Source organism: Drosophila elegans, unplaced genomic scaffold, assembly GCF_018152505.1.
Source record: "Drosophila elegans isolate 14027-0461.03 unplaced genomic scaffold, ASM1815250v1 contig_476, whole genome shotgun sequence".
In the NCBI taxonomy this organism is placed as follows: Eukaryota; Metazoa; Arthropoda; class Insecta; order Diptera; family Drosophilidae; genus Drosophila; species Drosophila elegans.
In genome coordinates, this window is record NW_024545863.1 from 14,584,252 (window position 1) to 14,601,783 (window position 17,532).

The window sequence follows — 17,532 nt, forward strand, 5'->3', positions numbered from 1 at the left end:
CTAACCCTATATGTAAATTTATTAACGCGGATGTGGAGAATGTTCTAGGAGTTTTGTTCTCTTTTTTTTAACCACTGTAGATCAAACTATATTATGCATGACCCTTTAAGAGTATTATGTTTAGACTATATTTAAAGCTATCTTATTATTATTATTATTTCTTATACCGACTCTTGGTCAATTTTAAAAGCATAAATTTTATTATTTATTGAGTGTATTGAAAGAACTTCAAAACTAGTTGATACTAAAATCTATTTAAGAAAAAAAGCAATATATTGCTTTGATACAATACTTTAAGTTGGTTATAGATAGATGAGTGATGGTTATGTGATCCTGATAAAAATTATTATTGATCTGTAGGCCGAACTTATGCTCAATTCTTAGTCTTGGCCGATTCCCGTATGTTGAATTTGGGAACTCGATCCTTTCTGGCCAGTATTTTGTTGGAATTATCCTCGATGTTAATGGCACTGATGATCAGATTGACCCGTCGCTCAATAACGCCGATGAAAAGCTTCACATTGTGCACTGTCAAAAAGGTTTTCGTGCTAAGCACATTCAGAATAGGGGCATCGTCACAGGCCAATTGTCTACAAATCGATTGTCAGTTAGTTGGTGGTAATGGTATAGGTATACTTATAAGTCGCACCTGAATATATCCTCGATGCCCTTGAGCAGTTGCTCTAGCCTGATGATCAGAGTGCGCTTCTTTTCCCGTGTTTCTTCAGCCAGTTGCTCGATTCGTTCCATTTCGGCATTCAGATAGTCGAGAGCCTCAGTCTTGAGCTTCAACTCCTTTTCTGTCTGCTCCGATTTTTGACGTTCTGTGGATTAAAGGATATAGATAGAGTCTATTTTATGATTTAGAGGAAACTTTTGTAGACTCACCTATTTCATCCTGGAGTTCCTGCGTGGAATCGTTCAACACCTCCACCTCGTGGCTCAGTTCGTTGACATAGTTGAAGAGGGCGAAGTTCTCGTCCTCCTGCCGCTTGAACTGGGCCACCAGTCGCTCCGCATCCTCCTCGCCGTAGAGCAGCTTGATCTTCTCGATGATCTCCTTGTACTCCAGGAGCTGACGCTCATAGTTCTCCTTCTGGCTCTGCTTCTTGTCCAGCTCGCGCTGCTCCAGCTCCGGATTGAGTCGCTTCTGGCCCTTGATGTCGAAGAATTTCTGCAACTTGGCGTCGTGCTCCAGTCTACGTTGCATCTCGCGCATCTCCTGGATGTGCATCACCTTGTCGTTCTCGTTGCGGTCCTTCAGTACGGACAGTTTGTTGCAGAGCTCCTCCCGCTGGTCAAAGGCCAGCGTAGACTGATCGATTAGGTCCATGATGAACTTTTTGCCCTCGTTGAACTGCGTGACCATCAACTGCCACATGTCATTAAAGTTTGCCCTAAAGTTGCGGCAATGGGGGTTCAAATATTTAATTATAATAGCAAAGCACCCAAAAAAAAAATGAAAATTTAGTTTAAACAAGTGTGTCTTGAAAATAAACTACAGACAGTCTTAAGTATAAGTATTAATTCAATAACCCATACTTTTTAGCTTCATTGTTATACCGAAGAGTTTTAAACCACATAAGTTTTATTTTTATTCTTTTGTGGTAAAAATTCAATACTTATCTTGTTGAGAAAATTTTCACACCCAATAGTTCAAAATTATTAATTATTGTTTAGTTTCTATGACCATTTTTTTTTTTGGTGCAGTCGTAATCAGCTTGGTGACCCCGTATTCAAACCTATAGCACCAACTTGGTGACCCCTACATAAAATTGCTCTGACTCTTTCTTACCGATCCTGCAGCATGTGGTTAATAGCATCCCGCATCTTACTGTTTTCCGTGAGGACATCGCTGCACTTTTTGTTCACCACATCCAGGCGGTTCTCCAACTTGACCACGCTCTTCTGCACCTTGCAAATGGTGTCCTTGTAGCAGTTATCGGGCACTTCGTTGCGCCGCAGGGCATCGATCTCCTTCTCCATTTTCCGGATGTGTCCCTCCAGCTCCCATAGATTGGTCCGCTCATTCTGAAGCACTCTTTGGAGATCCGCCTGTTGCCCCTGCAACGCTCCCAGGTGCTTCTCCCTCTGAAAAAGTGTTGGTCTATTGATTAACCTCATCAATTTCTGAAACGGCCACCCACATTTGTGTTCTTGCGGGCATGGGTGCCACCCTCAAGTGTCTTTATCTCGTCCTTTAGCTTCTGGTGTTCCACTTGCAGCACATTAATCATGTGGTTTTGCTTCTTCAGTCGCTTGGCCTTCTCCTCGAGGAGTCCCCGAAGGTCCAGTTGGAGACCCCGATGTTGGCGTTGAAGCCGTAGCAACTCGGCAGTGGCCAATTGATCCAGCTCGCTTTGGTCAGCCATTGTGGAAAGCTAAGTAATTTCAGTCTTGCAATGGAGTTCTTAATAGTTTTTACTGAGATATTTTATTGATTTCTGTATAAACAAGGTTGCAAGTGGCAGGTTGCTTGGTAACAAAGTCTTTGTTTTTAAACGAGCCATTTCCGAAAAAGAGCTTTACATTTAAACAAATCGTCATAATTATCTAAACTCTAAAAAATATATATTATTTTTTTTAAGTTGTAAGGTCAACACCTAGGGAATTCATAATCAATTTCAATATTTTTCGGTTGATTTTCATTTTTTAGTTATTTTAAATCTATAAATCTTAAATAATCTTTTTTAATAATATATTTTTACAAATATTAATAGAAATATTTAATTTAAATTTGAATCATATATAAAATAAATTATATTAATATTTTCCATATTAATTAAAATATGTTATTATTAAATTATGAAATATAAAATGCTTTTTATATAAAATTAACTTAATATTTGGTTTAAATATGAAATTTTGGATTCATTAGTCATATATTTATTTTTACTATTTCCTTTTGAATTTGTATTGTTTTCTATCGATATTTTAGCAAATCGAGCACACCGCTATAGATAAGCAAATACTTTCACTAGCCACCTGATGAGTCAATTGTTTATTTCATTTCCAAGTGAAAACAAATTCAGCAAACATGGTCTGGGAAGAGGCGCCTCCCAACTTCAAGACCTTTTTCCCGGAAAAGTATAAGGACCGACTGCAGCGCCTTCCCTACCGTGACAATATGCGAAGAACTTGGGAAATCCACAAGCGGCCCGCACTCATAATGCTCCATGTGTTTGCCGATGATTTTGAAGCTCTGGAGAAATGGATGGAAATGGCTTACCAACTGGCAGCCCATGAGGATTTACGTCAGGAGATGGACTTTTACGTCGAGGACTTGTGGCTGGCATATATCTTCAATACCAATGATTATAGCTTTCTCCGTAGGGACGGAGGCTGCTCGGTGGATTCGCTTCCACTGATTTACGCCATAGCTGCGACGGGCGAAGTATTCTTCTTTGGCAATTTAGCTGGACCAAAACTGCCCAAACTGAAAAGCCTAAGGGAATTCTGCGAGCGGGTGATTAAGAGAAAGGAAAGAAAACCCCTAAGCATTAAGCCCAAGGTGGAGGATATCGACTTGGCCAGCTGGAACGAACTTATATACGCCTCCGATGAAGATATAGCATTGTGTTTCTACAACTCCCTGCAAAATGGGACAGAAGTTAACAATAGTCTTATGATAAATTTGGATCGGCTGGCCGATAAAGTGAAGCAGGAGTCAGTTAGTCTGTTCAAAATGGATATTCGCGGAGTCAGTCCTCCCAAAAAGTTTTGCCTAGATACTGTACCAGCCTTATTCGTCCTGCAAAAAGGCCAAAAACACATTCCACTGCGTTGCAAATATGAGCTGGGCTTGTGGACAATGCTCAGATTTGTAGCCGAAAATTCCAGCGATGAGCTGCATTACTACAATCGTAGGGGTCACCAAAAACTCCATGCGAAATTACTTACCCATATGAAAGATTTCTTCGATTCAAAGAACACTGAAAATTATGAAGTATTTTAAATTATAGATTATCATTATGTATTTAAAATGCATGCAAGTATTAGTATTAAAGGTACTGATTTGTTTTTCTGTGATAACTTATCTTGAGGATAAACAAAAACATGAATTAGAGAAAATCATTAAAGGTATATCTGAATTATATATTATCTTTTGTTTTGGGGTTGGCTTTACTCAAAAAACTCTACATTTTTAATGAAATATAATTAACTTCTTTAAACTTTTAGTTTAATTCGTATAATCTTAGGTCTACGTCCAAATAAATTTTTAATTTAGCTTACTTAAAAACTATATACGGATACGTAATATTCAAACTTTGCTAAATTTGGCGCCTTAGGAAACTATCGATAGATGCAACGATGATTTTTTTGATAACGACTATATGTTACTCCAGCTGTGAAATGTTGAAACTGCAAAACAAACAAGAAGATACAAAATGTGCGGTTTTCTTAAATCACAGGAAACTGATAAACGAGGCATATGGCGAGTTCCAGCTTAAGTCTGAGCTCTTCCAGTTCCAGGCCAAGAAGGCGCTTCAGGAGAATGGTGGTAAGAAGTCCAGGAAGCGCAAGAGGAACGCCAGCGAGGAGCGGACATCCTGCTTGGAGGATTTGCAGCTGGTGAATGGCTATCTGGAGCTTCTGACCAAGCCCCTCGAACCGGAGGACACTGCTTCAATAGCCAGGTACTGGGAGGATGCCTACAACGTGCCCCAACTCCATGGAGCCAACGAAAGCGGTCGGATGCAGCGGTTCCAGGGGCAGGATGATGCACGCTGCGTATACTTAATTCCCAACCGATCCAAGTTCTTCAACCACAATGTGGACAATCTGCCAGCACTGCTGCACCAACTCCTGCCCACCTACGATCTCATCGTGCTGGATCCCCCCTGGCGCAACAAGTACATCCGTAGACTGAAGCGGGCCAAGCAGGAGCTGGGATACTCCATGCTGAGCAACGATCAGCTGTCGCTCCTCCCGCTCTCCAGGCTCACACACACACGGTCCTTGGTGGCCATCTGGTGCACCAATTCAGCGCAACATCAGGTGGCGCTGGAGCAGCAGTTACTGCCCAGCTGGAACCTTCGTTTGGTCCACAAACTGCGATGGTACAAACTCAGCACGGACCTGCAACTGATTGCCGCTCCACAGGCGGATCTCAGCCAAAAGCAGCCCTATGAGATGCTCTACGTGGCCTGTCGCTCCGATGCTCGTGAGGATTACGCGCAGGATATCCAGAAGACCGATCTGCTTCTCAGCGTGCCCAGTATTGTGCACTCCCACAAGCCACCACTGCTGCATTGGATCCGTGATCACATGCAACTGGAGGAGGATCAGAAGGATCCCAACTGCCTGGAGCTGTTTGCCCGATACCTGCAGCCCCACTTCACATCCATTGGCTTGGAGGTTCTCAAATTGATGGACGAAAGGCTATATGAAGTGGGTCAGGAAGAAAAGTAATCCTAATATGGACACTTTTGTTCTTATTGACTTCTGAGTATTTCTATCATTTGTTTTGTTGACATACTCATGAGAAATGCACTTGTTTAAATGTTGAATGAATGAATTAATAAGCTTAGATTTGTACAAAGTAAATGTAGAAGTCATCCAAAAGCAGAATATTAAAAAAGCTTTACTAATATGTAAAACTATTAAACTATCAAACTATAACCAAAACAACTATGAGTTTTAACAATTTTATTTGTGTACTGTTAATGAGAGCAAATGCAGCAGAATTTGTGTGTAGGCGGCCTGCGGATGCGATTCCTCCTTCCAGAGAAGCCAGCATCGCCTGGCCCGAACTAAATGTTAAACATTTGAGGGTGGCGTGTGTGGGATTTTGTGTTTTTTTTTCATTTCTTTTTTGTGTGTTAAATTAAGTATTAAAGGATAGTAAGCATTATTAATACACGTGGTTGATCGCGGGCTACTACTCCTGGCCCTGGGCCATGGCGGCCGGGTTGGTGGGCTCGTTGCCGCCGCGTTTCTTGGACCCGGAGACGATGTCGTCGATGCGCAGCAGCAGGATGGCCGTCTCCACGGCGGTCTTGTAGGTCTGCAGCTTGACGGCCAGTGGCTCCCAGATGTTCTTCACGTTCATGTCCACGATCTCGCCGGACTCACCGTCGATGCCCCAGGCGCAGACACCCTCGCCGGTGTGGGAGGCGTGCTTGGCGCGCAGGGCGGTCAGAGCGCGGATCGTGTTGGCGCCACAGTTCTGGGCCAGCGTGCGCGGTATGATCTCCAGGGCGTGGGCCACCGCTGTGTACGGTCCCTTGACCTGCTTGCGCGTCAGCAGCTGGGAGGCAGCCATCTCCACGGCTCCGCCGCCGGCCACCACGCGTGGCTCCAGCACCAAGTTGCGGGCCACATGCAGGGCGTCCTGCAGGTTGCGCTCCGTTTCGTTCAGGATGTCCTTGCTGGCGCCGCGCAGCAGGATGGTGCAGGCCTTGGGCTCCTTGCACTCCGTCACAAAGGTGAAGTACTCATCGCCGATCTTCTTGACCTCGAACAGGCCAGCTCCCGTGCCCACATCCTTCTCGGTCAGCTCCTCAGTGCGGTTCACAATGGTGGCACCGCAGGCACGAGCGATGCGCAGATTGTCAGTCTTGCGCAGCCGACGGATGGCAGTGATGCCAGCCTTCAGCAGGTAATGCTGTGCCAAATCGGAAACACCCTTTTCGGTGAAGACCAGATCCGGCTTCACGGCAATGATGTCGGCGCAGATGCGCTCAACAAACTCCTCCTCGATCTGCAGCATGCGGGTAAAGTCCTGCTCCCCGATGATCTCCACGTTGGTCTGGCTCTCGCCCTTCTTGTACTCCAGCGAGCAGTCCAGCAGCACGATGCGGGGATTCTCGATGTGGCGACGCATCTTGGCGTGCGTCACGTCCTTGTTGATCATAACGCCCTTCAGCACGCACGACTCCTCGATGGCACCACCGGGAATCTTCTCCACCTTGGCATAGCTGTGGAAATATTGAAAAGTTAAATAAATATATAATGTTATTAAAAAAAATATAACAATAATGCTACCCACATCTAGAAAGATTTAAAATCAAAATATAAAGGGGTATGGATTTAAAGGTTCAATTTAAGCATGCCTAAAAATCAAATATGTGTACTGTTGATGTATAATAAGAAACAGATTTACATGAAATTTATAGGAACTTTAAACAAAACCGCTAGTTAAAACAACAAATTTCCTATTAAATTTGGGTAAAGAACTACTAGACAAAAATCAAAAAGGGAGTGAAACATTTTCGAGTTCTCTAAATTGTTTAACCATTTATACAATCATTTGATTTATGGAACTACAATAGATAGGCCTACAAATCTTACCGCTTGATGTCCACCTCCAGACGGCCATTCTCGTTCAGTGTCACCGTCTCGACGGCGTCCAAAGCGATCTTGACGGCCAGGTCCGACCATTTGCCGATGAACTTGGTGCCCACGCAGGCCTTGACCACCTCGGCCATCTTGGCCTTGTCCTTGACGTCCAGTTGGACACTCAGCTGCGACTGCAGGTGGCCGACGATGTCCTCGAGGGCCTCGCGGTAGGCGCGGATGATCACGGTGGGGTGGATCTGCTGCTGGAGGAAGGGCTCGGCGGCGGCCAGCATCTCGCCGGCCAGGACGATGACCGACGTGGTGCCATCGCCCACCTCCTCATCCTGTGTGCGGGCGATTTCGATCATGCTCTTGGCAGCCGGATGCTGCACGGTGATCTCGCGCAGGATGGCGTTACCGTCGTTGGTCATGACGATGCCGCCCATGGGGTCCATAAGCATCTTCAGCATGGCCTGGGGACCCAGGCAGGTGCGTATCACATCGGCGATGGCCTGGAAAAAGTGATTTCGATCAGCAGATGGCCGGGAAAACGCGAAAACCCGAGACACAAGTCCCAGACATGTGAGTCATACCTTTCCGGCTTGGATGTTCTCCAACTGCACTTTGCGGCCCCATTCTCTCTTTGTGTTTTGACCTGCCGACGAGTAATTCAATTGCAAGGGGGCTCTACGAGGTGTAAATTTCATACTCACTCAACACGAGTATTGGCTGCTGTCCACCGAACATGTTTCTGGCTGTTTAATTTATTTCTGCGTGAAAACAAATGAACTCGTGCTGGCGCTGCCGCTGTTTGAAAGAGAATGAGTGAGGTTAGACCCGCCGATGACACACTATTCGAGAATGTTCGATAGAAAACTGAGCGGACCGGCTTGCTAATTACGTCAGGCAATTTCTGCAGCTAATTTGTATAAATTAAGCACTTACTTTGTGCTAGTTTGACTTATTTCTTAAGGGTTTAATTCAAATTCTGTCCAATTTGAAGCAGCAGCTCTCCTAAGTATCGATATCTTAAAATAGTATGTTTACACCAGACGGCTCTTCTTATCGATTGGATGTTTTCACTGGATCACGCTGACAGTGATCACCGAATTCATGTTGAACATTTTTATAGCTGATTGATTTGGGATAACGACTTATTGATAAGATGTATGCATAATAACAGTAACCAATATGACCAGTCAGTACTGTTTTAATTGTGGATTTATTGTGCCTACTATTTATTTCAGTATTTATAAAAAAAAAAATCACTATCCCATACAAGCAAAAGTGTAAACACCATTTTTTCGATTTCAAACAAATATCGATATCGATGACAACGCGAAAAACACCTCTCTGCGAAACAGCTGTTGCATTTTGTTTACAAACGATTCCGGCGGCATTATTCATATTTCATCATAAATAAGTGTTTTAATTGATTAACTAGTTAGAAAAAAATCTGGTTAGAGCCATGGACGCCAAGAAGATATCTTTTGGCTTCAGTAAGGTGGCCAAGAAACCGTATATCCTGCCCAGCAAACAGCCAAAAGAGGAAAACAAAGTGGAGCTGATTAAATGTTTGGAGGGCAAAGAAATCCTGCTAGTGGCGTAAGTTTAAAACCATTATTTCGTTAAAATCGTCAATATTATATTTCGTGCCTGCAGCGAAAAGGTTGAGGCTGCCCCTCTGGTCATCGAAATGCAGGGCAGCCAGAAGACTTCCTCTGCTCTGGCCAGCTTGATGAAGAGGCGGGCGGTGCTGCTGGGCGAGGAGGAACCTGACCCAGAGGAAATTACTCTAGCAGCTCAGTCCATCGCGGAAGTCACTGCAGGTGGTACTGCGGAAAGCCTGGAACAGCGGGCTGCACGGGAATTGCTGGCCGCCAGTGAGAGCAATGGAGCCGAAGGCTTAGACGGCCAAAAACTCGTTCTGCCTGCTGTCAAAGCAGACGAACTTCCTCTTGATGGCGCCAAGGAGGCAACCCTTGATGACTATGACAACATACCGATTCAACAGTTTGGCTTAGCAATGCTGCGCGGCATGGGTTGGGTGGATCCGCCACCCAAAAAGAAGGGTTCCGGGCCCATTGACGATGCTCCCTTCCTGCGGCCCAAGGGCATGGGCTTGGGCGCTGATAAGGCGCTCAAACCCAAGGCACTGCTGGTGCAGCCGGAAAAGAACGAGGTGCTAGAGATCAAGAAGCAGGCTTACGTCCGCATCCTGGGCGGCAAGCAGAAGGACCAGTACGGGCAAATTGAAGGATTCGACGATCATGCAGGGCGAGTTATTGTCAAAATGGCCATTGGTGGTGCCAAGGAGGCTTTCAACGAGTTTCTCTGTCAGCCAGTATCCCGAAAGGAGTACTCACAATACGGAAAGTGCATAAGTATGTCGGGATTGGAAAAGGTATTTCTCTGCACTACTTATGAACTGATTTCTACTTTCAGACTCTGCCAAATATGAGGAGTTCAAGAAACAGGAAAATGAGCACGGCCAAATTATTATAAAACACGAGAAATCATCTGAAGGAAGAGACAGAGGTCGCAGGGACGAGAGTAAATCACATCGGGACGATGATCGAGAACGAAAGAGCTACAAATCGGAGGAACAGAGATCCAGCAAAGGCGAAGATCGCAGGCCTTACAAGAATGAAGATAAACCATCGTACAAAAATGAAGATCATAGATCTAACAAGGATGAGGACAGTAGACTACACAAGGATGAAAACAATAAAGCTTACAAGGGTGAAGACAAAAAATTGTACAAGGATGAAGGTCGCATATCATACAAAGACGAGAACCGAAAAGCAAACAAAACAGAGCACCGCAGCGAAAGGACTTACAAAGATGAGTCGCATTCCCGCATGGAAGAGGATCGTGATAGAAAAAAGTATGTGCAGGACTACCGAAGCAATAGCTCCTTCACATCCAAGCGCGAGGAGCGTGATCGGCGGCGCTCGCCAAGTCCCAAAAGCAACAGCTCCTCTACATCTAAACGAGAGGATCGTGATCGTCGCCGTTCGCCGAGTCCCAGAAGCAGCAGAAAGGCGAAGAGCAGTTCAGACGAGGCGGACGATACGGGAGAGTCCACGGAGAGCGACTCGGATTCGGCGTACGAGCGCAGAAAGCACAAGAAAAAATCATCCAGCCGAAAGTCTAGAAAGCACTCGAAAAAGTCCAAAAGTAAATCGAAGCGTGCGGATAACGACTCCAGTTTGGAGAGCGATGAGAGCCCGGAAGAGGACCATCGCCGGCATCCCAGCAAGCACAAAAAGAAGACCAAGAAAAGCAAGCACGCCAGATCCCGCACACGTTCCAGATCAAGAGGAAGGGGCAGATAGACACCGTTTGCCATTATTTGATCTATTCAGTTGAAATCTTTATTTAAATATAGTTCATTAGACGCTTAAGTTCTTTTGTATCTTACTCGGGATTATCATAAATTTCAATTAACTCACAAAATAATCACAAAAATGTCTTGTCTTTTGTGGCGCGTTCTTTTTCTCTCTCCGTACGCCTTGCTTCGAGATTTCTTCGCTCTTACATGTTACAAACTTATAGTAGGAGATGTGATGGGGCGAAGACCACGACGGGATTAGCTAGATATCCGATGAGAATACTTTCAATATGCTGCTGCACTTTTAAGAATTTAAGATATTCTTAGTTCAAATTCAATGCTCGATGGTGTATTTAGTGACAGTTGCGATGTGTGCATGATGGCAAGTAGATGACTTAGGTTTGTTAAATATTTTTGGTCAAATGGTGATGAGTGTATCTGATTGGTTGAGATGGTATATTCTTTACTGCAGCTTCCTCTTGCCGCATTGAATCTTATCTTTGACAAACTTCGATACCTTCTGGGTGATGCCCTTGAAGACGTCCTTGTCCTGCAGACCCGGCCACATGGCAATGAGCAGCGTGGTCAGGTACATCAGCAGAAGATTGTTGATTATGGCCCCAATCCAGGCAAGAACTAGGAGTACCAGACTGATGATGATCACGAACTGTACAAAAATATAAAAGTGAGCAAAAAATGGAACTATTTGATTGTTTTGTTATAAAGAAAGCCTTATAAAATATTGTTAATTTGCTAAATTAGCTTAAAAAAGAAGAAAGGTTTGGATTTCATTAAAAACACAGCTTTCATTAAAATGCTTGAGCGCTGAAGTAAACAATTGCTTGAACTCGTGTTCTATTCCATAAGAGCTTCTGAGGTAAACAATTTGAATGGGAAATATTTATTTTCTCTTACAACCGCAACTGCCTTTAGTATATTATCAGACCGAACCACTAGCCTTAAAATTTACAGTTGGAGGGTTTTATTATTTATAAAAATTGTATAGTTCAAAAACAATGTCTGGATTTCAAAAATATGTGTTAAGGCACCAAAGTTCTTAATGTCTTTTAGAGAACCTAAGAGGACCTATCGATATTATTTTCAACTGGCATTTAAGAGTCTATTAGCCTTTAGAGCCTGCCATGACCACTCACCACTGTGGACTTTCGCTCCTTGAAAAGGTACTCATAGCAGAGCACTAGTTTGCCCTTGACGGCGCACACCTGACCGCAGACGTCCTCGAACTTGGCCTCCTGATCGCCGTCCCAGTTGCCGCCTCCGAAGATCAGGCGCGAGACCGTGGGGAACACGTAGTCTAGTATTAGGCCAAGCAGACCCAGCAGTGAGAGCAGGGTGATCAGCGAGAGGTCCAGGTACCAGAGCACCAGGTACAGGACGCTGATGGCCCCGAACACCACGCCGGCGTAGTACTGCTTCTCCCAGGTGATCACGCCGTAGGCTCCCACGATGGCTGTCCGGAAGGGCTCCAAATCGTGCTTCAGCTTGTTGAGGGCACGTTTCTGCGGTGGAAAACCCAGTTCTTACAATCCTCAGGTTTCCCTACAATGGCGACGCCGTTTTCCGGCCGGAAAGCTTTCGCCAATTCCGCCCTTTACTCACCTGGTCAACCTGCGATGCTGACATATTGGCTTTTCTTTGTCTCTATCAATCCGCCAGCCAGAGTTCGATTTCGAGAAATGAAATTGTAGCCCAAGGTGTTGCTTTCGATTTGAGCGAAAAATCAATTTTCCTGTGTTCAGTTTTTTTTAAGCCAACGCCAAAGTTTTGGTGTGACCGTGTTTCACCGTTGGAAAAAGGACAAATTAGGGGTGTTCTTCTATTTTTTCATCGATTATTCCTATTGTCGATGTTTTGAAAGAGCGCGGGTTTCTAAAATGTTTAAATTTTGTAACCACATTAATACTTTACTATTGGTAAGACTTTCTTAAGTACTCAGAACTCAAACACGCCCTACTGATAAATAATATTAAGTATTTCAAAGTAATAGCTTAAGTCTTTATGAGGTTAATAAAGTCAACATTGTGCTTTTCTTAATTTATGAATGAAAGCAGAAATTGTGCTTTTGAATAATTTCCAGAAAAATTATATTTTTCATTGATGGCAAAAGAAAAATTAGAAAAAAACCCCTTTGGTCAATATAGAAAGTTTCCATTTTAGGTTAGAGTTCGACTGAGAGAGGAGTATTCGATTTAAATTAAAATTTTACGAATTAACATCCATTTCAACCAATATGAGCTGAAAGTTAAAGATTATTTTTTGCTCTTGCTTCTATTTTTAATTTTAGGGTAAACCTAAGGGCATGTGGTCGAGGAAAGCGTCTACAAGAGGCCATCGCAACTAGCTCCAGCCGAGTTCTAGCTACTGGTGAGTCTACCTTTTTCGTAGCTTACCCCAAGAACTCTGGACATTTCCATCGCAAATGGGATCCCTCTGAACAAACTTTCAATAGAGACCAAATATGAGATATTGCAACCTTAAGCCATATACCTAAACACAAAGCCAGAAGGAAATCCACAAATTGCATAGAAATTCAAATTAATATTTAAGGAAGCTTTGAACAGCCAACTTAGTGGTTAAAGAATATGTTACGTTTTGGGCTAGAAACGGTTGAGACTCAATTTGCACTTTATGAAAATTTATTGTCCTTCTCCGCATTGGTTTCAACTAAAATTGAACAAACAACAATTGGTTGTCGTCCATTTAATTGCGTAATCATCGTGGTGGAAGGAGAGGCAGATAAATGATTACTTCTGCGGACCAAATTAAATGTTTGTTTGAACAATTGATTACATGTTGACGTAATATATGGACAGCCCCTTGGGGCTAAAGATATGAGCAGAAATGCGGATTTTGATTTTTCCTTTTCAGCTTTGCCTTTGGTATAGAAAACATCTTCCTTAGCTAGAAAGCTACTATAATTTTACAACTTTTGCTGCATTAGTGAATGTATTTACAACACTTTATTTTTGAAGTTTCACAAGTATTTTAGAAAATTAAAAAGGCAATATAATCATTGAGTATCAGAGCCGTTTTTATTAAAAATAATTCAGTAGACAGTAGTTGTAGATCAAAAATACACTAAAATTGAAGAACAATTTAAAGATGGGTAGCCCCTCATACAATACAATTCAAATCAATGTTGGCCAACTACTACTTGCTAAGACCCCTTATCCTAATTCTCCACGAATAGACATTGATAATTTCAGTCATACCTTCATATATTTAATGCGAATGATAGACAAAACGTAATCGAATCGTGTTATTGGAGATAATTACTACATATATCTAAAATTATCGTTATGATTAAATTGATGTACGTAATGGTTAAAAGATGATTGGAAATTTTAATTGTTGTTCATTACAATACTGCACATCATGTTAGCATGCCGATTTGGATTTGGATTGTGTATGTATTTCGTTAAGGTTTTTTGTCCGTTCCTTATGTTTACTTCATGGTGGATTTCTTGATGAGACCGATAGGCGTTTAATGTATATTTAAAAATATTAAATCAAATGATGTTATAAATGTGAATGCATTCGCTTACACGATCCCTTTTGTGTAATTTCATGTTGTTCACTCGTGGCCGAGTAAAAAGTCAAATGTGCGCTCTACATTCAATCAATGAGATTACGGTATGATCTATCATTACGTATAGTGTCTTCATTGTCTAAAAGCGTCGGCGTCCCCATGGAGCACTATTTCCGCCGACGTTGTTGCCGCGCTGATTTCCGCCAGCTACGAACTCGAAAGCCTCCAGGCTATCCTGTCCTCCAAGTCCAGCATTGTTTCCAACCATTGTGGAATTGTTGCTGTTATTGTTTCTAAAAACTTCAAATGGCGAGTCGGGACCGAAGTTGTCAAAGCCGGAGTTGCTGCCGCCTCCGAATCCCTCCTGCTGATCGAGCAGCGAATTGAGCTGCTGTGCCTGTCTCATTAGCGAGTTTTCCTGCTGACGGCTGCGCATCTCCTCCTCCTGACGGATCATGTGGCTCTGCATCTCGCTTGTGTGACGACGCATGGTCTCCTCGTCGCGCTTGCGCATCTCCTCGGCCTGCTTCTCGCGCATCTCCCACTCAATTTTCTTGCGCTCGTTGTCCACCTCGCGCTTCCTCAACTCCTGACGCAGCAGTTCGGTTTCCTGCTCGTAGCGGGCATACTCCATTTGGGCCTCCAGCTTGTCCTCCTCCATTTTCAGCTCACGCTTGAGGGCATCCTGCTTGCTCTTGAACAGGCCATGCAGCTGCTTCCAGCGCGATCCGTACTCGTGCTCAAACGAATTCATGTCGGCAAAGCGCGGTCCGATGCTTCGCTCCTGGCAAAAGTCCGGCATCTTCTTGTTCAACGCCTTCTCCGGCAGCCCGTCATTGTCGTCGTTTACCTCCATCGGCTCCACCAGACACGGACGCAGCGAAGAAGTCAGGAAAAAGCATTTCTCATTGCACAGGCGCAGACAGGCGCTGGCAGAGGACTTCTTGGCGAACTCCACCACACCCTCGCCGGTGTGCTTGCCACGGTCGTCCACCACGATGCTGGCGCGCTCGATGGGTCCGAAGATCTCGAAGGAGTGGTATAGCAGCTCGTTGGACACGAACTGGGTTAGATTGCTGACACGCAGAATGGTGGCGTTGGGTGCAAAGCGGACGCGCAATTGACGTCCCTTGCGCATTGAGCCATCCAAGGCGCGTTTGGCCTTCTCGGCATTAGGATGGTAGTCGACCTTAAGGAATGTAAAGTTCTTCTCCAGGTTCGAGAAGATCTCACCGATTTCGCCGTACGGCTTGAACATCTCGCGCAGCTCGTCGTCGGTGATGTCTCCGGTCAGGTTGCCCACGTACAGGCGGTTGCGGCCAGAGAACTTGGTCTCGGCGGGAACCTCAACGGGCGGCAGCTCAATGGTGGGTCCGCCCAGGCTGCGCAGGCGTTGGGCAATAAAGAATTCTTCGCCGCCGCCGCGTTGACCTCCACCGCCGCCCATCATGGTGTTGTTCAATCCTCCTTGTCCTCCAGGGCGATTTCCGCGGTTGCCACGCTGGTGTTGGCCACCACCACCTCCGCCTCCACCTCCACCGCCGCCGATAGTTTGGTTGTGGCCAGCGCCGCCGCGACCTCTGAAGCCCTGTCCTCCTTGGTTGCCATGCCCATCTTGATTGCCTTGGCCTCCCTGGTTTCCTGGACCTCCTTGATTGCCCTGACCTCCTGGATTTCCCTGGCCCTGGTTCTGGCCTTGTCCCTGGTTAGCATTCTGGTTGTGGGCACCACCACGTCCTCTGAAGCCCTGTCCTCCTTGATTTCCCTGATTGCCAGAGCCTCCTTGTTCGCCCTGATTGCCCTGGTTAGCATTCTGGTTCGGCTGGTTTTGGCCGCCACCACGTCCTGGGAAGCCTTGTCCACCTTGATTACCGGGACCTCCTTGATTACCTTGGCCCCCCTGATTGGCGGCACCTCCTTTGTCCCCTTGACTTCCCTGGCTAGTGTTCAGGTTCGGCTGGTTCTGTCCACGTCCTCGGAAGCCCTGTCCGCCTTGGTTACCCTGGCCTCCTTGGTTTCCTTGATTGCCTTGAGTGCTCGGACCCTGGCCGGCATTCTGATTCGGCTGACTTGGGCTGGCAGCAGCGGGTTCATTGTTCTTTGCGGGCACATTGCCCGCAACCGGCTTCGGCGATTCGTTAGTCTGCTTCTGATTAGCATTATTGGCACCCTGGAAACTCTGCCGGTTCTGATTGCCGCCAGCTCCTCCTCCACGATTACGGTTCCCGGCGAATCCTCCGCGGCCACCACCGCCGCCACCGCCACCACCACCGCCACCACCACCACCGGCTACTCCTCCGCCATTCTGGTTGTTCGGCGGCCCAAATCGTGCCTTTTTTTCAACAGGATTGCCATCAGTGGCGGCGTTTTGCTTGGGGGCTGTATGCTTGCCGAGATTCTTATTGGCTAGATTTCCCCTCTGCTGGCGCTGGGGCAACGGCGAGGCGTTGTTAGAATTATTAATCTTAACTGCACCTTCCATTGCAAAAAAAAAAAATTTTCTTTTTTCAGACAAAATGCTCTATAGCAACACCGATGGAAGTGTTGCCAGGTAGAAGAAAGTGAGAGAAGTTAGAGCTGGAACAGGCCTCGATGACTATTGAATTATATCGATATTTTTTGGAAATATAAAAACATCGATTTTGTCAGTGCAGCCATTATTTTTACACCAAACCCCGAAACTGGTTTCCCGGTTCCCGGTTCGGATCCACTATGTTCAATTAAATTTGAATTTTATACTTCCGTTTCCCTTTGAGTTTTTGAATTTGGACGGTTAAATAGCTGTTGGGAAAAAAACGAGCAAAAACCGGAACAATATCATTTGATTAAAGAGTTGCAAAGGTTTTCCGGCTTATTTTTTATTTTTTATTATTTATTTATTTTTTTTTTTTTTTCTTATTAAATTCTATAACATCTCTTAGATTATACTTAAGCGCTTGCTTTTATATTCACTTGAAACTTTTGCTTGAAACTGTGTTTTCAAAGTCGGGTGTCAAGAAATACTATACCGATCGTATTAATATATAATATAATTTAAAGGTCTTCGATTAAAACAGTTTTCATTTCGATTAAAACAGTTTTAAAACATAAAAACGTCGATACAAATTTTAAGAAATCAGCTTTTTTTTTAAATGTCTTTCAAAAAAACAATTTTCTATTTTTTTTCCTTTGGTAATACCTCGTGTATGGTCTTAGCTAAATAAGTATCCCAAAAATAACTGCGTCTAAATAGCGTACACGAGATAGCGATGAAAGCGGAACTGTGGATCTATAAATAAAGGAGCTAAGCCCTGATTTTTCGGGTTATTTATATATAAGAAAACATTGCACCAATTAAAGTAACACAAAATTGCCACAGAAAACCCGA

At 44.5% G+C, this 17,532-nt stretch overlaps 7 protein-coding genes across 7 annotated transcripts; 3 read left to right on the top strand and 4 right to left on the bottom strand.

Moving 5' to 3' along the window:
* Positions 1-229: 229 nt before the first annotated feature.
* Positions 230-2,439, bottom strand: LOC108150125 (coiled-coil domain-containing protein 63). Its single transcript, XM_017278095.2, has 5 exons — positions 2,148-2,439; positions 1,796-2,091; positions 889-1,397; positions 650-824; positions 230-590 (listed from the first exon to the last, which is right to left on the bottom strand). Exons 1-5 carry the CDS (start codon positions 2,370-2,372, stop codon positions 374-376), a joined length of 1,422 nt encoding a protein of 473 aa, XP_017133584.1. The 5' UTR covers positions 2,373-2,439; the 3' UTR covers positions 230-373.
* Positions 2,440-2,994: 555 nt separating this feature from the next.
* On the top strand, positions 2,995-4,094 carry LOC108150116. Its single transcript, XM_017278084.2, has one exon. The coding sequence runs from the start codon at positions 3,038-3,040 to the stop codon at positions 3,953-3,955; it is 918 nt and encodes a 305-aa protein (XP_017133573.1). The 5' UTR covers positions 2,995-3,037; the 3' UTR covers positions 3,956-4,094.
* Positions 4,095-4,348: 254 nt separating this feature from the next.
* On the top strand, positions 4,349-5,628 carry LOC108135533 (N(6)-adenine-specific methyltransferase METTL4). The gene has a single exon (XM_017256283.2). It carries the CDS (start codon positions 4,354-4,356, stop codon positions 5,410-5,412), a length of 1,059 nt encoding a protein of 352 aa, XP_017111772.1. The 5' UTR covers positions 4,349-4,353; the 3' UTR covers positions 5,413-5,628.
* Positions 5,629-5,632: 4 nt separating this feature from the next.
* Positions 5,633-8,319, bottom strand: LOC108135525 (T-complex protein 1 subunit gamma). Its single transcript, XM_017256272.2, has 5 exons — positions 8,227-8,319; positions 7,995-8,088; positions 7,875-7,936; positions 7,294-7,793; positions 5,633-6,920 (listed from the first exon to the last, which is right to left on the bottom strand). The coding sequence occupies exons 2-5, from the start codon at positions 8,026-8,028 to the stop codon at positions 5,882-5,884; spliced, it is 1,635 nt and encodes a 544-aa protein (XP_017111761.1). The 5' UTR covers positions 8,029-8,088; positions 8,227-8,319; the 3' UTR covers positions 5,633-5,881.
* Positions 8,320-8,664: 345 nt separating this feature from the next.
* On the top strand, positions 8,665-10,743 carry LOC108135821 (G-patch domain and KOW motifs-containing protein). The gene is made up of 3 exons (XM_017256705.2): positions 8,665-8,886; positions 8,944-9,665; positions 9,727-10,743. Exons 1-3 carry the CDS (start codon positions 8,750-8,752, stop codon positions 10,617-10,619), a joined length of 1,752 nt encoding a protein of 583 aa, XP_017112194.1. The 5' UTR covers positions 8,665-8,749; the 3' UTR covers positions 10,620-10,743.
* Positions 10,633-12,416, bottom strand: LOC108135830 (ADP-ribosylation factor-like protein 6-interacting protein 1). The gene is made up of 3 exons (XM_017256717.2): positions 12,236-12,416; positions 11,770-12,135; positions 10,633-11,282 (listed from the first exon to the last, which is right to left on the bottom strand). Exons 1-3 carry the CDS (start codon positions 12,257-12,259, stop codon positions 11,079-11,081), a joined length of 594 nt encoding a protein of 197 aa, XP_017112206.1. The 5' UTR covers positions 12,260-12,416; the 3' UTR covers positions 10,633-11,078.
* Positions 12,417-13,649: 1,233 nt separating this feature from the next.
* On the bottom strand, positions 13,650-16,731 carry LOC108135439 (protein no-on-transient A). The gene has a single exon (XM_017256183.2). It carries the CDS (start codon positions 16,645-16,647, stop codon positions 14,305-14,307), a length of 2,343 nt encoding a protein of 780 aa, XP_017111672.1. The 5' UTR covers positions 16,648-16,731; the 3' UTR covers positions 13,650-14,304.
* Between the last annotated feature and the right edge of the window lie 801 nt (positions 16,732-17,532).

Coding starts and splice junctions, on each gene's coding strand:
- LOC108135439 (XM_017256183.2), bottom strand. CDS start 16,647: ATGGAAGGTGCAGTTAAGATTAATAATTCTAACAACGCCTCGCCGTTG.
- LOC108150125 (XM_017278095.2), bottom strand. CDS start 2,372: ATGGCTGACCAAAGCGAGCTGGATCAATTGGCCACTGCCGAGTTGCTA. Junction 2,092..2,147: donor ATGCCCGCAAGAACACAAAT/GTGGGTGGCCGT, acceptor ACACTTTTTCAG/AGGGAGAAGCACCTGGGAGC. Junction 591..649: donor GGCATCGAGGATATATTCAG/GTGCGACTTATA, acceptor ATCGATTTGTAG/ACAATTGGCCTGTGACGATG.
- LOC108135830 (XM_017256717.2), bottom strand. CDS start 12,259: ATGTCAGCATCGCAGGTTGACCAG. Junction 12,136..12,235: donor CAGCATCGCAGGTTGACCAG/GTGAGTAAAGGG, acceptor TTTCCACCGCAG/AAACGTGCCCTCAACAAGCT. Junction 11,283..11,769: donor AGGAGCGAAAGTCCACAGTG/GTGAGTGGTCAT, acceptor ATTTTTGTACAG/TTCGTGATCATCATCAGTCT.
- LOC108150116 (XM_017278084.2), top strand. CDS start 3,038: ATGGTCTGGGAAGAGGCGCCTCCCAACTTCAAGACCTTTTTCCCGGAA.
- LOC108135533 (XM_017256283.2), top strand. CDS start 4,354: ATGTTGAAACTGCAAAACAAACAAGAAGATACAAAATGTGCGGTTTTC.
- LOC108135525 (XM_017256272.2), bottom strand. CDS start 8,028: ATGTTCGGTGGACAGCAGCCAATACTCGTGTTGA. Junction 7,937..7,994: donor GCAGCCAATACTCGTGTTGA/GTGAGTATGAAA, acceptor ACTCGTCGGCAG/GTCAAAACACAAAGAGAGAA. Junction 6,921..7,293: donor CTGGAGGTGGACATCAAGCG/GTAAGATTTGTA, acceptor ATATTTCCACAG/CTATGCCAAGGTGGAGAAGA.
- LOC108135821 (XM_017256705.2), top strand. CDS start 8,750: ATGGACGCCAAGAAGATATCTTTTGGCTTCAGTAAGGTGGCCAAGAAA. Junction 8,887..8,943: donor AAAGAAATCCTGCTAGTGGC/GTAAGTTTAAAA, acceptor TCGTGCCTGCAG/CGAAAAGGTTGAGGCTGCCC. Junction 9,666..9,726: donor ACAATACGGAAAGTGCATAA/GTATGTCGGGAT, acceptor TTCTACTTTCAG/ACTCTGCCAAATATGAGGAG.